We start from the raw sequence: 20,238 nt of genomic DNA on the forward strand, positions 1-20,238 counted from the left end.
TATGTCTTTTTTGTATGCCTTCTTTGGAGAAGTATCTGTTCATGTCTTCCACCCATTTTTTGACATGATTATCTGTTTTGTGTGTGTGTTGAGTTTGAAGAGTTCTTTATAGATCTTGGGTATCAGCCCTTTGTCTATAGTGTAATTTGTGAATATCTTCTCCCATTCTGTGGGTTGCCTCTTTGTTTTGTTGACTGTTTCCTTTGTCGTGCAGAAGATTTATTACAAGGCTGTGATCACCAAGACAGCATGATACTGGCACAAAAACAGACACATAGACCAGTGGAACAGAGTAGAGAGTCCAGAAATGGACCTGCAACTCTATGGTCAAATAATCTCTGACAAAGCAGGAAAAAATATCTGGTGGAAAAAAGACAGTCTCTTCAATAAATGGTTCTGGGAAAATTGGATATTTATGTATAGAAAAATGAACTTGGCTATTCTCTTACACCATACACAAAGATGAACTTGAAATGGATAAAAAACCTCAACATGAGGCAGGAATCTATCAAAATCCTAGAGGAGAACATAGGCAGTCACCTCTTCAACATCAGCCACAGCAACTTCTTTCAAGACATGTCTTCAAAGGCAAAGGAAACAAAAGTGAAAATTAACTTTTGGGACTTCTTCAAGATAAAATTAACCACTTTAAACTTTTAGTGTGTATGTGTGTGTGTAATTCAAATTTTATTCTGCAATTCTTATGAAATCTCTGAAATTGGTCTCTGGCAATAGTTCCTTCAGAGGCAGACTTGAAGCTTTCTCTGTCTTGTCATGAGAATGCATAGCCACGATTTTTTCCCCTCATAATCAACAAAGGGACTGACAGATAGCTTTCAGCTGATGAGTCCTGTTCCTACTCCCACCATGTCATCCTCTCAAACACTTGTAACTCAGTAAGGCCAACTTTGTGTCTGCTTCTTTCTGAGTTCCACTTCCATCTAGGGATTCTGATCAAAGGCAGTCAGTGAGCCAGACTGATGCCTCCAGTCTCATTTCATCAAAACCTTCTCCATGGAGCAGTCTGTCAGCAAGGCCTTGATGGTACGGACATCTGATCTCATCATTCCCTGGTTCAGATCCTTTGCTGGCTCTCATTGCATGGAACACAGACTTCTGTGATTTATTTCTAGCTACTACTCCAAGTGTATCTTGAAAAATCTGAAATAGATCCACACAGACATATTCAATTGATTTATGAAGAAGTTGCAAAGACCGGTCAATGGGAAAAGAAAAATCTCTTTGGCAAATTGGAAGAGTCCTTGATTTTTCTTAGTGACCTACACCAAAGGGCATTGACTGTTACTGTGTACCTTACATAAAGATTAACCCAGAGTGTTATCATTGACCTAAATGTTGCTATGAACATTCTAAAGGAAAGCCAGCATAGTCTTTTTTTTTTTTTAAAGATTTTATTTATTTATTTGACAGACAGAGATTACAAGTAGGCAGAGAGGCAAGCGGGGGTGGGGTGGGGTGGGGGAAGCAGGCTCCCCACTGAGCAGAGAGCCCAATGCGGGGCTCAATCCCAGGATCTGAGATCATGACCTGAGCCGAAGACAGAGGCTTTAACCCACTGAGCCACCCAGGTGCCCCAAGTCTGTGTAGTCTTAAGATTGTGGAGATTTGCTCTTCAGATCACACAAGCTCAAATCACAGAAAGACGTTGGATAAATGGGATTTTACCAAAGTGAAAAACTTGCAGTCTTCTAAAGGCATACATGAGAAGACAAAAATTAAACCATCGACTAGGAGAAAATATCACAGCACATTTCTCAAAAAAATTGTTTCTAGAATATCTAAACAATCTTATAACCCATACAAAAATGGACAAAAAATGTTGAACACTTCACAAAAAAGATATGTAAAAGGCCAATAATCACATGAAAAATTACTTAACATGTAAGTCATTAGGGAAATGCAAAATAAAACCACAAAATAAAACCTAGTATCATAGCATATCTACTAGAATGCCTAAAATTAAAAAGACTGATCATTTGAATAGTTAGCAAGAAGACAGAGCTACTGGGACTCACACCCATTTGAGTCAGGCATGAAAATGTTGCATTCACAAGGAAAATCACTTTGCAGTTTCTCAGTTCAGCACACACTTGCCACACACACTTGCCACATAACCCAGCCATTCCACTTCTAGATATTTACTCAAGTTCATAAAAGCCTATGTCCACATAGAAATAGTACACTAATGTTCATAACAGCTTTGTTTATAATAACCCCAGACTAAGAAAAAAATTACATGCCCATCATTAGGTGAATGTAATAACATTTGTATTATATCCATGTAATGGATGCAGTTTGTTGTGTACAAATCATACGTTAAAATTGATTTGATTTAAAATCTCTAAGTGTGAGATGTATTTCTCAGTGTCTTTCTTTGAGTCCTTAAAAATGTAGTATTCATGATTCATTACTGCATTTGAAGATAATAGGAAATATAAATACATTTTAACAATTTCTTCCTTTCTTTTTTTTTTTTTTTTAAAGATTTACTTACCCCAGAAAAAGAATGAGAGAGAGTGCACTCATGAATGTGAGGAGGGCAGAGGCAGAGAGAGAGAATCTGCAAGAGGACTTCCCTCTGAGTGGGGAGCCTGGTGCTGGCTCCAGCCCCGGGCCCTGAGATTATGACCTGAACCAAAACTGAGTCTAAAACTCAACCAACTAAGCCACACAGACACCCCAATAATTTCAAAAATAGTAGAGCTAGTACAGTTTTGATGAGGGAAGATATATGTGTGTATAACAGTAGGAGTTACTTCTTGGAGAATCAGAAGACTAGTGGTAAACAAAGTTTCATGTTCAGTCTTAATCCAAGTTTATTTTGTGAGTGGGACTTGAAGTTTTTCCATAATTATAACCTAAAATAACACATTTGAGAAGTGATAAACACAGGCAAAATACTCAATTTGTTGTACTTTCATGGGCATGAAAGATGACATGCAGTAAGGAACTACATATAAAATACATGTAGTTGAAAGTATGTATTAAGATGCTGAATGAATTTCAAACTGTCATTTATGTTTCCTTTCATAATGCAGCGATTCTTCTGCTTATCTTTTTCTACATTAGCACCAATCACGATCATGTATTGATTCCGCGTGTGCCTAGCTATACTAAATGCCCTATGGATGTGTTTCCTCTCATCTCAATCTTCTGTTGTTTCATTTATCACTACTTTTTCTTTTTTTTTTTACTTCATTTATTTATTTTTTTTTATTTTAATAAACATATAATGTATTTTTATCCCCAGGGGTACAGGTCTGTGAATCACCTGGTTTACACATTTCACAGCACTCATCATAGCACATACCCTCTCCAATGTCCATATCCCCACCACCCTCTCCTGTTCCCCCTCAGTCTGTTTTTTGAGATTGAGTCTTTTATGGTTTGTCTCCCTCCCAATCCCATCTTTTCATTTTTTCTTTTCCTACCTCTCCCCAAACCCCCCACATTGCATCTCCAATTCCTCATATCAAAGAGATCATATGATAGTTGTCTTTCTCTGATTGACTTATTTCGCTAAGCATGATACCCTCTAGTTCCATCCACGTCGTCGCAAATGGCAAGATTGCATGTCTTTTGATGGCTGCATAGTATCCCATTGTGTATATATACCACCTCTTCTTTATCCATTCATCTGTTGATGGACATCTAGGTTCTTTCCACAGTTTGGCTATTGTGGACATTGCTGCTATAAACATTCGGGTGCAGGTGCCCCTTTGGAGCACCACGTTTGTATCTTTAGGATATATACCCAGTAGAGCAATTGCTGGGTCATAGGGTAGCTCTATTTTCAGTTTTTTGAGGAACCTCCACACTGTTTTCCAGAGCGGTTGCACCAGCTTGCATTCCCACCAGCAGTGTAGGAGGGTTCCCCTCTCTCCGCATCCTCGCCAGCATCTGTCATTTCTTGACTTGTTAATTTTAGCCATTCTGACTGGTGTGAGGTGGTATCTCATTGTGGTTTTGATTTGTATTTCCCTGATGCCGAGTGATGTGGAGCATTTTTTCATGTGTCTGTTGGCCATCTGGATGTCTTCTTTGCAGAAATGTCTGTTCATATCCTCTGCCCATTTCTTGATTGGATTACTTGTTCTTTGGGTGTTGAGTTTGCTAAGCTCTTTATAGATTTTGGATACTAGCCCTTTATCTGATATGTCATTTGCAAATATCTTCTCCCATTCTGTCAGTTGTCTTTTGGTTTTGTTAACTGTTTCCTTTGCTGTGCAGAAGCTTTTGATCTTGACGAAGTCCCAAAAGTTCATTTTTGCCCTTGCTTCTTTTGCCTTTGACGATGTTCCTAGGAAGAAGTTGCTGCGGTTGAGATCAAAGAGGTTGCTGCCTGCGTTCTCCTCAAGGATTTTGATGGATTCCTTTCTCACATTGAGGTCTTTCATCCATTTTGAGTCTATTTTCATGTGTGGTGTAAGGAAATAGTCCAATTTCATTTTTCAGCATGTGGCTGTCCAATTTTCCCAGCGCCATTTGTTGAAGAGACTGTCTTTTTTCCATTGGACATTCCTTCCTGCTTTGTTGAAGATTAGTTGACCATAGAGTTGAGGGTCTATTTCTGGGCTCTCTATTCTTTTCCATTGATCTATATATCTGTTTTTGTGCCAGTACCATACTGTCTTGATGATGACAGCTTTGTAATAGAGCTTGAAGTCTGGAATTGTGATGCCACCGACTTTGGCTTTCTTTTTCAATATGCCTTTGGCTATTCGAGGTCTTTTCTGGTTCCATATAAATTTTAGGATTGTTTGTTCTATTTCTTTAAATAAATGGATGGGATTTTGATAGGGATTGCATTAAATGTGTAGATTGTTTTAGGTAGCATAGCCATTTTCACAATATTTGCTCTTCCAATCCATGAGCATGGAATATTTTTCCATTTCTTTGTGTCTTCCTCAATTTCTTTCATGAGTACTTAATAGTTTTCTGAGTACAGATTCTTTGCCTCTTTGGTTACATTTATTCCTAGGTATCTTATGGTTTTGGGTGCGATTGTAAATGGGACTGACTCCTCAATTTCTCTTTCTTCTGTCTTGTTGTTAGTGTAAAGAAATGCGACTGATTTCTGTGCATTCACTTTATATCCTGACACTTTACTGAATTCCTGTATAAGTTCTAGCAGTTTTGGAGTGGAGCCTTTTGGGTTTTCCACACACAGTATCATATCATCTGCAAAGAGTGATAGTTTGACTTCTTCTTTGTCAATTTGGATGCCTTTAATTTCTTTTTGTTGTCTGATTGCTGAGGCTAGGACTTCTAGTACTATGTTGAACAGCAGTGGTGATAAAGGATATCCCTGCTGTGTTCCTGACCTTAACGGAAAAGCTTTCAGTTTTTCTCCATTGAGAATGATATTTGCGGTGGGTTTTTCATAGATGGCTTTGATAATATTGAGGTATGTGCCTTCTATCCCTACAGTTTGAAGAGTTTTAATCAGGAAGGGACGCTGCACTTTGTCAAATGCTTTTTCAGCATCTATTGAGAGTATCATATGGTTCTTATTCTTTCTCTTATTAATGTATTGTATCACCTTGATGGATTTGTGGATGTTGAACCAACCTTGCAGCCCTGGAATAAATCCCACTTGGTCGTGGTGAATAATCCTTTTAATGTACTGTTGGATCCTATTGGCCAGTATTTTGGTGAGAATTTTCGCATCTGTGTTCATCAAGGATATTCGTCTGTAATTCTCTTTTTTGGTGGGATCCTTGTCTGGTTTGGGGATCAAGGTGATGTGGGCCTCATAGAATGAGTTTGGAAGTTTTCCTTCTATTTCTAATTTTTGGAACAGTTTCAGGAGAATAGGAATTAATTCTTCTTTAAATGTTTGGTAGAATTCCCCTGGGAAGCTGTCTGGTCCCGGACTTTTGTTTGTTTGGAGATTTTTGATGACTGTTTCAATCTCCTTACTGGTTATGGGTCTGTTCAGGTTATCTATTTCTTCCTGGTTCAGTTGTGGTAGTTTATATGTCTCTAGAAATGTATCCATTTCTTCCAGATTGTCAAATTTGTTGGCGTAGAGTTGCTCGTAGTATGTTCTTATAATTGTTTGTATTTCTTTGGTGTTGGTTGTGATCTCTCCTCTTTCATTCATGATTTGATTTATTTGCATCCTTTCTCTTTTCTTTTTGATAAGTCTGGCCAGGGGTTTGTCAATCTTATTAATTCTTTCAAAGAACCAACTCCTAGTTTTGTTGATTTGTTCTATTGTTTTTTGTTTCTATTTCATTGATTTCTGCTCTGATCTTGATGATTTCTCTTCTCCTGCTGGGTTTAGGCTTTCTTTGTTGTTCTTCCTCCAGCTCCTTTAGGTGTAGGGTTAGGCTGTGTATTTGAGACCTTTCTTGTTTCTTGAGAAAGGCTTGTACCGCTATGTATTTTCCTCTCAGGACTGCCTTTGTTGTGTCCCACAGATTTTGAACCGTTATGTTTTCATCATCATTTGTTTCCATGAATTTTTTCAATTCTTCTTTAATTTCCTGGTTGACCCATTAATTCTTTAGAAGGATGCTGTTTAGTCTCCATGTATTTGGATTCTTTCCAAATTTACTCTTGTGATTGAGTTCTAGCTTCAGAGCATTGTGGTCTGAAAATATGCAGGGAATGATTCCAATCTTTTGATACCAGTAGAGACCTGATTTATGACCCAGGATGTGGCCTATTCTGGAGAATGTTCCATGTGCACTAGAGAAGAATGTATATTCTGTTGCTTTGGGATGGAATGTTCTGAATATATCTGTGATGTCCATCTGGTCCAGTGTGTCATTTAAGGCCTTTATTTCCTTGTTGATCTTTTGCTTAGATGATCTGTCCATTTCAGTGAGGGGAGTGTTAAAGTCCCCTGCTATTATTGTATTACTGTCGATGTATTTCTTTGATTTTGTTATTAATTGGTTTATATAGTTGGCTGCTCCCATGTGAGGGGCGTAGATATTTAAGATTGTTAGGTCTTCTTGTTGGACAGACCCTTTGAGTATGATATAGTGTCCTTCCTCATCTCTTATTATAGTCTTTGGCTTAAAATCTAATTGATCTGATATAAGGATTGCCACTCCAGCTTTCTTCTGATGTCCATTAGCATGGTACATTGTTTTCCACGCCCTCGCTTTAAATCTGGAGGTGTCTTCGGGTCTAAAATGAGTTTCTTGTAGGCAGCATATTGATGGGTTTTGTTTTTTTATCTATTCTGATACCCTGTGTCTTTTGATTGGGGCAGTTAGCCCATTAACATTCAGGGCAACTATTGAGAGACATGACTTTAGTGCCATTGGATTGCCTGTAAGGTGACTGGTACTGTATATTGTCTCTGTTTCTTTCTGATCTACTACTTTTAGGGTCTCTCTTTGCTTAGCGGACCCCTTTCAATATTTCCTGTAGAGCTGGTTTGGTGTTTGCAAATTCTTTCAGTTTTTGTTTGTCCTGGAAGCTCTTTATCTCTCCTTCCATTTTCAATGATAGCCTAGCCCGATATAGTATTCTTGGCTGCATGTTTTTCTCATTTAGTGCTCTGAATATATCATGCCAGTTCTTTCTGGCCTGCCAGGTCTCTGTGGATAGGTCCACTGCCAATCTAATGTTTTTACCCTTGTATGTTACAGACTTCTTTTCCCGGGCTGCTTTCAGGATTTTCTCTTTGTCGCTAATACTTGTAAATTTTACTATCAGGTGACGAGTTGTGGACCTATTTTTATTGATTTTGAGGGGCGTTCTTAGCATCTCCTGGATTTTGATGTTTGTTTCCTTTGCCATATTAGGGAAATTCTCTCCAATAATTGTCTCCAATATACCTTCTGCTCCCCTCTCTCTTTCTTCTTCTTCTGGAATCCCAATTATTCTAATGTTGTGTCATCTTACGGTGTCGCTTATCTCTCGAATTCTCTCCTCGTGGTCCAGTATTTGTTTGTCTCTCTTTTGCTCAGCTTCTTCATTCTCTGTCATTTGGTCTTCTATGTCACTAGTTCTTTCTTCTGCCTCATTTATCCTAGCAGTAAGAGCTTCCATTTTTGATTGCACCTCATTAATAGCTTTTTTGATTTCAACTTGGTTAGATTTTGTTCTTTTATTTCTTCAGAAAGGGCTTTTATCTCTCCAGAGAGGGTTTCTCTAATATCTTCTATGTCTTTTTCGAGCCCGGCTAGAACCTTGAGAATTGTCATTCTGAACTCTAGATCTGTCGTATTACCAATGTCTGTATTGATTAGGTCCCCATCCTTCGGTACTGCCTCTTGTTCTTTTTTCTGTGGTGAGTTTTTCCGCTTTGTCATTTTGTCCAGATAAGATTTGCTTTCTCCTCCTCTAGAATTCTGCTCTTCTTGGTGAGTGAAGTTGGTCTTGGCTGGGTTTCTTGTTGATCTTCTGGGGGAGGGGCCTGTTGTAGTGATTCTCAAGTGTCTATGGTGCAGGCGGAATTGCACTGCCCTTGCCAGGGGCCAGGCTAAGTAATCCGCTTGGGTTTGCTTTCAGGAGCTTTTGTTCCCTGAGCACTTTCCATAGAGTTCTGGAAGACGGGAATGAATATGGCGGCCTCCCAGTCTCCAGCCCTGAGGAGCCGAGAGCTTGGGCTCCTGCTCCTCAGTGTGCCCTCAGAGAAAAGCGCCCATCCGCCCCACCTCCCTGGCCTGCGGTCGCCGCTGGAGGAAAGCAGTCAATTGCTGGCACTTGGAGAAAAGCGCCTGGTCGCTTCCATCTCCATGGCCTCCGGCCATGCTCCAAGCCCACCCAGCCTGCGACTGGCACAAGGTAACCCCGGGCTGAGAGCTCACTCCTCAGCTTTGTCTCTGTAGCCAGCTTCCCTGCTCTAATACCCATGAGCTCTGTGGCACTCAGACACCCCCAGTCCTTCTGTGACCCCACGGGACCTGGGGTTACACTGACCCTGCCTGGGCTTCCCCCTGTTTAGCCTCTGGAGCGATGTCCCTCTGTGGAGCAGACTTTTAAAAGTCCTGATGTTGTGCTCCATTGCTCCGCCACTTGCCGGGAGCCGGCCCCTCCCCCCGTGGTCTGTCTTCCCGTCGCTTTGGATTCACTTCTCCGCAGGTCCTACCTTTCAGAAAGTGATCGATTTTCTGTTTCTGGAATTGTTGCTCTTCTTCTCTTCGATTTCCCGTTGGATTTGTAGGTGTTCACAATGGTTAGATAAGCTATCTAGCTGATCTCCTGCTACCCGATGTCATCTCAGCCTGCTACTTCTCCGCCATCTTGACCTCATTTATCACTTCTAATCACAGGCTACTGTGAGATGGTTACTTAAGTGTCAACCAATTATCCATGTAAAAGGAGGTAAATGCAATACTTTTTGTCTTAAGCTAAGTTCTCCTTAGTTCAAGGAACTAGCTCTTTCTGAAAAGTAGATTTCATATTTCGAATATCCTTAATATGAATGCATTTTACCCAGTTCAACAATATGGTTCAGCTAACATTGACTGATTTTATGTTTGTGGAAGGCACCATTCTGGGCTTTTGGAAGATGCAGATTCTTTGCTAAAAGTGGGCTTAGCGGGCCAAGGGCAGAGCAGCAGGCCAAAGTTGAGTCTTAGTCTGGAAGAGGATTCAGAGGATCCTGATACAATCTATCTAAGGAGGGAAGCTTTTTTCCACCTGCACCAACACATTGTATTGTTTGTACCCTTCTGTCTTTAACCTAGCTGTGTCCTCTCTCAGAAATGCCATTCAACTTTCATTGGAACAAAAAACTTCCACATGTTCTTCCTAGCAAAGATTTATTTCACCTTTATGTTCATATTAGCGTGCCTGGACTTGACTTTGATGCTTGCAACAGAGCTCACTGTATATCCTCTTTTGAAGGATTTCTCTTACTATATTGAAATTTTTAACATTTTTGTGTCTGTATTTAGAAACTCTAAGACCCTGACAGTCTGGATTTGGGTTCTATTTATCTTGTTGTTATAGCACATGGCATGGTAGCTTGAACAAACAATGCTGAGATGACCAGATAATCCTTTAGAAAAAAGACAATATTTGATCAATATCTCACAACATATCTAAAAGTTGACTCTAAATACATTAGATATTTAATATAAACAGTCTAACAGAAAAAGGTGAATTTCTCCATAACAAGGGTGTATAGTAAGACTTTCTAAATGCGACTTAAAAATCCTGATGCCACAAGGAAAAGTCAACTATTGTAATTTGACAACATTAAAGCTTTTTTGCATGGCTAAGTCACTACAAGTAGGGCCAAAATACAAACTCAACACTCAAAAAACTAATAACGCAACAGACACTTTTCCAGAAAAGACATACAAGTGGCTAACAGACACATGAAAAAATGCTCAACATCACTAGCCATCAGGGAAATACAAATCAAAACCTCAATGAGATACCACCTTATACCAGTTAGAGTTGCTAAAAGTAACAAAATAGGAAACAACAAATGCAAGGATGTGGAGAAAGGGGAACCCTCTTACACTCTTGGTGGGAATGCAAGCTGGTACAGCCAGTCTGGAAAACAGTATGGAGGTTCCTCAAGATATTAAGAATAGAGCTACCATTGGCCCAGCAACTGCACTTCTGGGTATTTACCCCAAAGATACAGATGTATTGAAAAGAAGGGGCATGTGCACCCCAAAGTTTACAGCAGCAATGTCCACAATGGCCAAAGTGTGGAAGGAGCTGAGATGCCCTTCAGCAGATGAATGATAAAGAAGTGGTACATACACACAATGAAATATTATTCAGCCATCAGAAAGGATGAATACCTTTCTGACATGGATGGAACTGGAGGGGATTACGCTAAGTGAAGTAAGTCAAGTAGAGAAAGACAATTATCATATGGTTTCAGTCATATGTGGAACATAAGCAATAGCACAGAGGACCATAGGGGAAGGGAGGGAAATCTGAAGGGGGAGAAATCAGAGAGGAAGATGAACCATGAAAGACTATGGACCCCAAGAAATAATCTGGGGGTTTCAGAGGGGAGGAGGGTAAGAGGAGGGGGGTAACAAGGTGATGGGTATTGAGGAGGGCATGTGTTGTGATGAGCACTGAGTGTTATATTTAACTAATGAATCACTGAACACTGCATCAAAAACTACATATGAACTGTATTTAGTACATATGTAGTGTTCAATGATTCATTAGTTAAGAAAAAAGAAAAAAATAAGTAAATATAGGAAACTTCTTCCCAGCTGCCTCAAAAAAAGGAAATAGTGAGAGAAATATATGTAACTTTCATCACATATATAGGACTACTATTCCCAACATTTTAAAAAACTATTTAAATTGAGGGATAAAGCTATGTAAATTTACCTATGCTAGGTAAATGCACACATCAAAATGGTAGGCAGCTATAAACTATACTGAACAAGACAACTTTAAACTTATGGTGACTGGATTGTAATCTACAAAGTAAGAAAGAATATAGTCTAAAGATAAATATAGTAAGCTAACTTTTATTTTTAAGACAAGAGAAAGGAGAGAGTAAAAATATAAATCTATCTGCATTCCTTTGCAAAAAAAAAAGGAGAGGAAGGAAAAGACAGAGTAATGTGATAGATTATCTATAAAGCTATTTTTGAATAGCATGAAGGTCAGGGAAACAAATGTAGGCCTATGGATTTTTTTGTTTACATAGTTTGGTTTTCCAAACACGTTAGTATGTTACATAAAAAAATTTATTTAAAACCAAAATAATGGATAAGAAAACTCTATAATGGAATACAAACAGAAAGAAGAGAACTCAAATGTTTCTTTTTTTCTTTTTAAAGATTTTTTCTTTTAGAGAGAGAGAGAGAATATGCAGTGGGGAGGGATAAAGTGAGGGAGGAGAGAGACAGAGAGAGAGAGAGAGAGAGAGAGAGAAGCAGATTCTCTGCTGAGCAGGAAGCCTGATGCCTGCTTGATCACAGGATGCTGAGAAAGTGACCTGAGCTGAGGGCAGACACTTAACCAACTGAGTCTCCCAGGCACCCCTCAAAACGCTTTCAAATGTAGTAACATAATTGCGTGTACTAAAAAACACGGGTGAACACAACTGCATTTTGCACGTATTCCTTTGAATATCTGTCTTGTCAATCTAAAGGAAAAAAGAACTGTAAAACGTCTGTTTTTGAGAAGACTTTTTTGAGTAGTCTGTTGGGTAGGGCTGATATTCACAGTTGGTGGATGAGTATATGGTAAACTTTTTCCAGTGCATAGCACGACTGAGCAAATGAGAAATATACCAAAGATGTTGAAAGGAGATTTCTCAGTTTTAGAAGGGGAATTTACTAATGTGGAAATGGAGAGGCTTAAAATCACCTCTGTAATGGTGTATTGGAATGGAAGGTATCAGTATGAATTCACAATTTTTCACAAAAACAAACATGGCAATGTACATATGTAAAATTTTGTCCATATCTGTATCTATTTAATAACTCTATCCACTGAAAACAGTTATAAACAATGGAGCTTCATTAACAATAAGCACTTCTTCCAACCGTATCCAGATTTCTAAGTACCATTTCTTACTAAAATAACAAGAAATGGAAGAATTTAAGACAGAGACAAGAGAAGAACAAGAGGAGTCAGGAAATTATGTGTAAGAAATAAAGAAAAAGTTCCAAAATGGCTGAGGTTAAACAGGAGTAACCCAATACATGATGAGAGTAAAAGATGATAGACCACTGAATACATATAAATTGGTGAATAAATAATAATGACAAATTGATACAGATAGATGATAGGTAAATAGACTGATGGATGGATGGATCGGTAACCAGAATGAAGGGGAAAGAGAAAGGTTTTTGTAACAATACAATGTTACATGAAAAAAAGAAAGAAAAATTCAGTTAAAATAATTGATTAGCCATCATGACAGCAATGATTGCTTCAGATAAGAAATATGAATGATGATAAAACAAGTGAGTCAAATTTGATAGAAACAGAATATTTACACAGCTTCAAAATGTCTCCCCACATCTTCCTAATTATAGGGTTACAAAATAACAACTTTACAGTGGAGAATCTTGGTGAGCACCACCTTAAACAAAGGATAGAGTTATCATCTCTAACGACAGGACCATCTGACATCATGTGCTTCTCATTGTGACTCACTGAGATGGAATCAACAGCAACTTTGTAGTATTCCTGAACTATAATGAGAAACATCAGGCAAATCTAACTTGGGATCCATCACGCAAAATAAGAGCTTGTACTCTTTAAAGTATCAATGACATGAAAGACAAAGAAGGGGTGAGAACAAATCCTCACTAAAGGAGATGAATAGACATGATAAGTAAATGTAATAAGTGATCCTGGGTTGGCTCCTGCAACCAGCAAATTCATATCACATCATAAGATATTAATCAGACAAGTGGAGGGATTGGAATAAGGTTCATAGATAAAATACCATGATTAGATAAACATTAAATGGTGCCTTCCTAATGCAGATTAAGTTTTTCATAGGGAAGATAGAATACCTGAATGGATGATAATTGTGAATGCACATGCATGCAATCACATAGTATAAGGGAAAACTGGAATAATGTTTGGAGAGTTTTATAATCTTTCTAAGAAATAAGTTCAAGCATTTATAAGATTAGAACTTCTTGGTGCCCACCACCCAGTCTTATTTTGTCATGCCCATTCAGAATTATAGACTGACCTTTAGAGATTTAGTACTTCAGGTCAAGACCTAGCCTTCTAGTGGAGCTTAACACTTAGGCGACCCTGGCATTTGTCATCAACAGGTTATTTTCCAAAGAAACTCTTTGAGCAATAAGTGTAGGCAGTTTTTCTTTGGGAATCAGCTTTGGGGATCTTGAGATTGGAACACTAGCAAAGATTTTAAGCAAGTACCTGGGGCATTGGAGCACGGGGATATCACAATGAGGTCAATAGAACAGTTAGGATGTGGAAAATTCATAAAAAGTTCCCTAAAATGGAAATTGAACTGAGTCACCTGGAGATGGAACTATCTTGGAAGTGACTTCCTAGGGTCCCTACACTCCTGGTTCAGAGTCTCTTCTCTGTGGAAAGTGCAGTGATTACAAGGACAGAGAGGGGTTAAGGAGAGTTCACTAACCCCTCCTCCTCACTGCTCCAGGTTAGAGAGGGTGAGGACAGATTGGCCAGTAGAGTAGGTATCCTGGGAGGAGGAGCAGAAGGGCCAGAAGTGACAAATAGAAGAGAAGACAGTTGGGATCCACCCCTCTCCTCTTCCCTAGCCACCTGTCAGCACATTTCCTTGGTTGCCAGTGCAGCACGTGTCCCCAGAGCCCACAGGTTACTGTGCAGGGCCCAGGGCACAGGGATCTGGGCACAGGGCTGGGTGACACAGCTGGTACGGGAGCTAGCATGGCGGGGAAGGGAGTGTTGTTGCTAGCAGGCTTCCTTCTGCCTGGGTTCCTGCTCTCAGAGGCCATCAAAATTCTGACTGCATTCTCACTGGGTGAGTGTTTGGCAGGAGAATCAGAGTCAGGTGCACCCCACGTACCTGCTCTAGGACTCAGGCACACACCATAGGTCAGAGGGTCATTCTATGTGGTTTTCCTTATAGGGCTTGAGTCCCAGGTTAGAGGAAGAAGAAGAGGGAGTGGGCCTGGAGTGTCAGAGTGGGGTCCCTACTGCTGGGGATAGGGAAGACAGTTGTGGAGAAATCAATGGAGTCATTTCCTCTCATTTTATCCACTCTGGAAGGGTTTCCCATTGTGTAGAGCTGGGGCCAGAATTTAGATCCAGACTGACCTGGAGACCTTAAGCTATCTACTCTAGTGAAAGAAGACACTTTCAGAGGCACACCCTAAAAATCTGGGAGTATGGAGTAGATACCAGTAGAAAGTGGATGGTGAGGTCAGTTTTAGGCTCTTGGAGACAGCGCAGACCAAATATGTGTCAGTTATAGGACACCTGGAGAACTGACAGGGCAGAGACCCCAGGACAATCAAGTTCTTAGAGCCCCTCTCTCTTTTGCCTGTGCTGCTGGAAGCTTTTATTTTTTTTTTATTTTTATTTTTTAAATATTTTATTTATTTGACAGACAGAAATCACAACTAGGCATAGAGGCAGGCAGAGAGAGAGGAGGAAGCAGGCTCCCCGCAGAGCAGAGAGCCCAATGTGGGGCTCGATCCCAGGACCCTGGGATCATGACCTGAGCCGAAGACGGAGGCCTTAACCCACTGAGCCACCCAGGCGCCCCTGCTGGAAGCTTTTAAAGGATGGTGAAGCAGTTAATTTTGTCAATGAAATTTGTCCCCTTACTTTTCCCCAATGAGAACAGAAGGGCAACAGGAGAACTTATTAGGATAATGAGTTTTCATAGGATGGAGTTTCCTCCAAGAATATTTTGGATCCACTGTGAAAGGATAGGGGGCTATCGGGATCACTTTAAATTTCTATGTATCTGGGGATCCTAGAGCTAGAAGAAACCACCAAGTTCATCTAATTGGACATCCCTTTTTTATTTCCTGACCGGGAACCTGAGGGTCAGGGAAATGAGGGACATTTTGTAAGAGCCCACCAGACCTCCCTGATGGACACATTCGGACACACTCATTATTTCTTACCTCAAACCTATCCTCTTCCTCAGATCTACACTTTACAGTGGGGATTCCTAAAAATCAGTATTTAAAAAAACTCTTTTCTATTTTAAACCTACTTTTAGTGAAAAAGGTAGCAGAAAAAAAGTACTTTTAAAGTATGTGTCAGGCGCCTGGGTGGTTCAGTGGGTTGAAGCCTCTGCCTTTGGCTCAGGTTATGATCTCAGGGTCTTGGGATCGAGCCCCGCATCGGGCTCTCTGCTCTGCGGGGACCCTGCTTCCTCCTCTCTCTCTGCCTGCCTCTCTGCCTACTTGTGATCTCTGTCTGTCAAATAAATAAATAAAATCTTAAAAAAAAATAAAGTATGTGTCCTCTGGATTCTGGGAGGGAGCAGATATGGTTTAGAAGAGCTGGAAGCCCCACCTCTGGCCCAGAATGCACTGGGTTCCCTAAGACCCTCAGGAATGGCTGCCTCTGTGGATGGCTTCTCCCCTGCGTCCATTTTTCCCAAGGATTTAATGTGATCCATTGCAGGCAGTCTGAGGAGGATAGGGGTTTGTGTTATATATAACTGGTGTTACATCAGCCAACACAGTATAGATATAAAAAACTGGAGTAATTTCCACAGATACACACTGTTACTGTAGTCTGACATCCCTCTTGCCTACTCAGTAATCATGAGATCTTCATCTTCCAAATAACCTTCACTTCCCACATGGACAAAGTCTATAGCTTTCTTCCTACTCTGATTTTTCTGCTGCTGAGACCCACAGAGTCAACAAAAATCTCCATGGTGGCTTATGGTATTACACAGTCATTGCATTGATAGAACCTGTACCACCCCAGAGGATCAAACTTCTTTTTCCATTAGAATCTCAGGAATCTTAGGATGGGTGATATCCAAACCTATCATGTGTAGGATCCTATAGTTCCATCTAAAGGTCCACAGTTGTCCTGAATGACTTAATTTGATGCTCAGCAATTTTCAAGCTCCAACTGGAAACATCCTGTCAAATATTTTTAAATCTCAGGGATTTGGGTTCTAAGTGGTGGGTCTACCTCTTTATGCTCTAACGGTATTTCTCGGTCTGATATTCAAGTTCCCAGTTTCTGGGTCTGACTCTAACATAAATTTCCTAAGGGAAGTATTCCATAAAGAGTTCTGGCCAATTGTCAATGGGAACTCTTCCCACTCCCCTCCACAGTAATGTGCTTAATTTCCACTGTGTCCCCATAAGAGCTGACTAAAATCAGTATGTACTTAGGATCAGGAACTCCTAAGGCCTAAGTAGAGAAGCTTGTCACAGTGACATGGAGACCATGAATCACAAAAGGAAATCTTGACGGAGTAATTCCACAGGTTGGGATTTGGACACACACTGGGTAGGTGTCTTGGCTGCTGCTTACTCAAAGTGAGACAGGGGGACTGAAGAAACTCATCTTCCTCTGCTCACAGTCAACTCTCTGCCCTCTTACCTTGGATTTCTCTATCCACCACATCAATTTCAGACCCTCTGTTCTCATTTTTACAAAATGAAATTTTGTGTTTTTCTTAGGTGGAAGCCATTATCTACTGCAGGACCGGGTATCTCAGATTCTTCAAGATCATGGTTACAATGTCACTATGCTTTTTTATGGAGAAGAATTTTTAATCCCAGGTGTGTTTTTGTTTGTTTGTTTGTTTGTTTTTTGTAATCATTGAATTCTTCTATCCCAGAGAGACTATGTCTTCTGTATAACACTGCTTAGCACAAAATCTAGCTATATTGAATAAAGGGGAAAAATATGTGCATGTATGTTCATGTTACCTCCTGGATATCATATTAAGATTTATAGACCTGGCCTCCACATGTCATAACTCCATGTTTTACCCCCTCAGCTAAGTGTCACTTCATTTAGGCAAAACTCTGTATATCATTATTGATCATTTTGATAACTCTACTCTGTGGTGTGCCTTTAATTGTGTTGAACAGAAGTGTTCAGCCATATTATTTAAGGAGAGCTGCTCTTCTTGTTTCATACGTTACTTTCTACTCCTGTTATGAGACCTGAACTTTTAAGAAAGCATATTTAAAGGATGTCTTTTAATCATGTCCTAGGATCAGATCTATCAATGAGATGAGCCTATATCCTTGAGTGTCTCTGGCTGCCCATGACTTGTGCATAATGATGTCAGAAGTTCTTGAGTCCTTGGGCTAAATACCCAGTAGTGCCATTGCTGAGTTGTAGGGTAGCTCTATTTAACTTCTTGAGGAACCTCCATGCTGTTTTCCAGAGTGGCTGTACCAGGTTTCATTCCCACGAACAGTGTAAGAAGGTTCCTCTGTTTCCACATCCTTGCTAGCATTTGTTGTTCCCTGTCTTGTTAATTTTAGCCATTCTAACTGGTATAAGGTGTTATATGTAACTAACGAACCATTGAACATTACATCAAAAACTAATGATGTATTATATGTTGACTAATTGAATTTAAATTAAAAAATCCAAAAAAATCTGTAGCTAAGATGAAGCTCATCAATCTTTTGAAATCTTCTCTGCTGACAGACAAAGACACAGAGGACCAGAGAACTCAAAATACTTGTTCAGGTCCACACAGCAGGTTAATAATAAAGAGGGTGGATCTGGACCTTTAAGCTCTGGGTGTCTCATTCAAAATTGCTGAGACTTTAATTTAAAAAAAATCCAAAATTAATGATTGTTGATGAAAAACAAGTCTGAGCAACTATGAAATTCTGAAGATGAATTTCAGGCTCTGTTGCTGTTTAATCACCCTCTAGATCAAGTTCTATATTGTTCACTAGATTTCCTTTCTGTACACATCCCTTTATATCTGCCTTGTCAGTTTGATTGTGTATTTGCCTTGACTGCCAACCATGGCAGTTGTAGTCCATGATCATTTCATTTTGGTGGTTCCCACGGATTGAGAAACTGCTGAAAGCTTTAGACCCTCTACCTCTTTACACACACTCAAAACTACAAACCATTCAAGGGAACCATGGATTCCCTTAGTTTTGTTCTTGGTTCCAATTTTAAAAAAAAATTTTTATTTCTTTTCAACGTAACAGTATTCGTTGTTTTTTCACCACACCCAGTGCTCCATGCAATCCGTGCCCTCCCTAATACTCACCTCCCTAATACTCACCACCACCTGGTTCCCCCAACCTCCCACCCCCCACCCCTTCAAAACCCTCAGGCTGTTTTACAGAGTCCATAGTCTCTCATGGTTCACCTCCCCTTCCAATTTCCCTCAATAGTCCAGAGTTTCTTGCAATATTTACCGTTCACCGGGAATTTCTGAGGTTTTGAAATGGATTATTTATTTTTCTTTTCAGCAGTAGACTTTGGTAGAGGCCTGCAAATAAGGGAACACATGATTGGATTATTTTTGTTGACCCGATTCAACACTCAATATTGAAACTTTTGAACCTACATTGACTACCTGTTTATAAGGTTTTTATGTACAACTTTAATGAATAAATGACTTTGGAAATACTGAATTAACCTCAGTTTCTAATATTGAGTTGTAAGATTATTTCAATCACTAACTGAAATCACAAGTATAAGATGCCACCCTACAGAAGACTTAATTGTCTGCAGTTCTGACTCTTCCTTTTCCTGAGAGAGCTTGCTCTACCTCTCTACCAGGTAGACATTCCCCAAGTGACAGGTCTTCTTTGTTTTGGGGGATCTATGCAGTTACATCATTGATTCTCAAGGTCTTGCCTAAAAACACTGAAGCAAAGTTATCCGGAGGGACATCATCCTGACCAGACAGTTCCCACCCTTTAGCCAGCTTGTTCTGCTTTCATTGGATATGGTTGTAGGAGAGCAGATCAGCAGATAATGTAAGGAAGCCCTATGTTGGAATTCAGCCTTTGATTGGATTCATAGGTTCCTCAGATAATCTATCAAGTAGTGCTCACCTTTGCCTGGGAGTTAAAAATCCCAATATCTTAGTCTGCTGTTATCAGGGTGAGGTCAATTTCTTTCTTTCTCTCCTTTAAAAAAAAATTTATTTATTTATGAGAGAGAGAGAGAGAGAGAGAGGTAGATGCAGAGGGGGAGGGAGAGAATCCCAAGCAACTCTTCTGAGCATGGAGCTGATGCTGAGCTTCATCTCAGGAACATGAAATCATGACCTGAGCTGAATCCAACAGTTGGACAATTAACCATCTGAGCCACCAAGATACCCCCAGGTCAGATCTTATTACTGGGGTTCATAGAGTTTAATAAATTACGACCAACATCACCTCTGAATTTTAGGATCAATTGAGAAAAATCTACGGGAGTTAGATCAAAATGCACCTTTATCTAGCTGATTGGGAAGATTTCCTTAAATCTTCATTAACTGTCAAGGCTGAGTAGTAGCTTGAGAAGAGGCTCTGTATAACCTCTGGGTTTTGTTCTGTTTATCCATTATGGTGCCTTGGGTAGTTTTCTCCCATGTTTGCACTGACTGTTCTCAGGAAGACCCCAACCCCAGAGCTTTCTCTCCCCATAGCTCTCTTGTGGTATTCTGGTATTCTGCCCTGTGAGTTCCAGCTGCCATGTCCTCCCCCAAATCTGATGTGCTCCCTCAGGGAGATGGCCAGGCCAGGTCTGGGTATCTCCTCCATGAGTTGTATCTTGGAAGTTTTCTCAGGTATCCATGAATGTCCTGCACTACCTGGGGTGCAATGTCTAAAAACCATTTTAACATGTATTTGGTCTGGTTTTATTTAGTTGTTT

General features: G+C 40.0%; 1 protein-coding gene across 4 annotated transcripts in view; it reads left to right on the top strand.

Moving 5' to 3' along the window:
- Positions 1-8,640: 8,640 nt before the first annotated feature.
- Positions 8,641-20,238, top strand: part of LOC308343615 (UDP-glucuronosyltransferase 3A1-like) — a 36,206-nt gene continuing 24,608 nt past the window's right edge. For 2 of the 4 annotated variants that reach the window (XM_080804722.1, XM_080804725.1), the window contains exons 1-2: positions 8,641-8,772; positions 17,067-17,168. In XM_080804722.1, coding sequence (XP_080660848.1) covers positions 8,724-8,772; positions 17,067-17,168 — 151 coding nt within the window. In that variant the 5' untranslated portion in view covers positions 8,641-8,723. Of the gene's footprint in view, positions 8,773-14,164; positions 14,423-17,066; positions 17,169-20,238 lie in introns of those variants that run through there. The other 2 variants (XM_080804724.1, XM_080804723.1) reach the window with 2 other exon arrangements.

Source organism: Martes martes (assembly GCF_963455335.1).
Source record: "Martes martes genome assembly, chromosome: 5".
NCBI lineage: Eukaryota > Metazoa > Chordata > Mammalia > Carnivora > Mustelidae > Martes > Martes martes.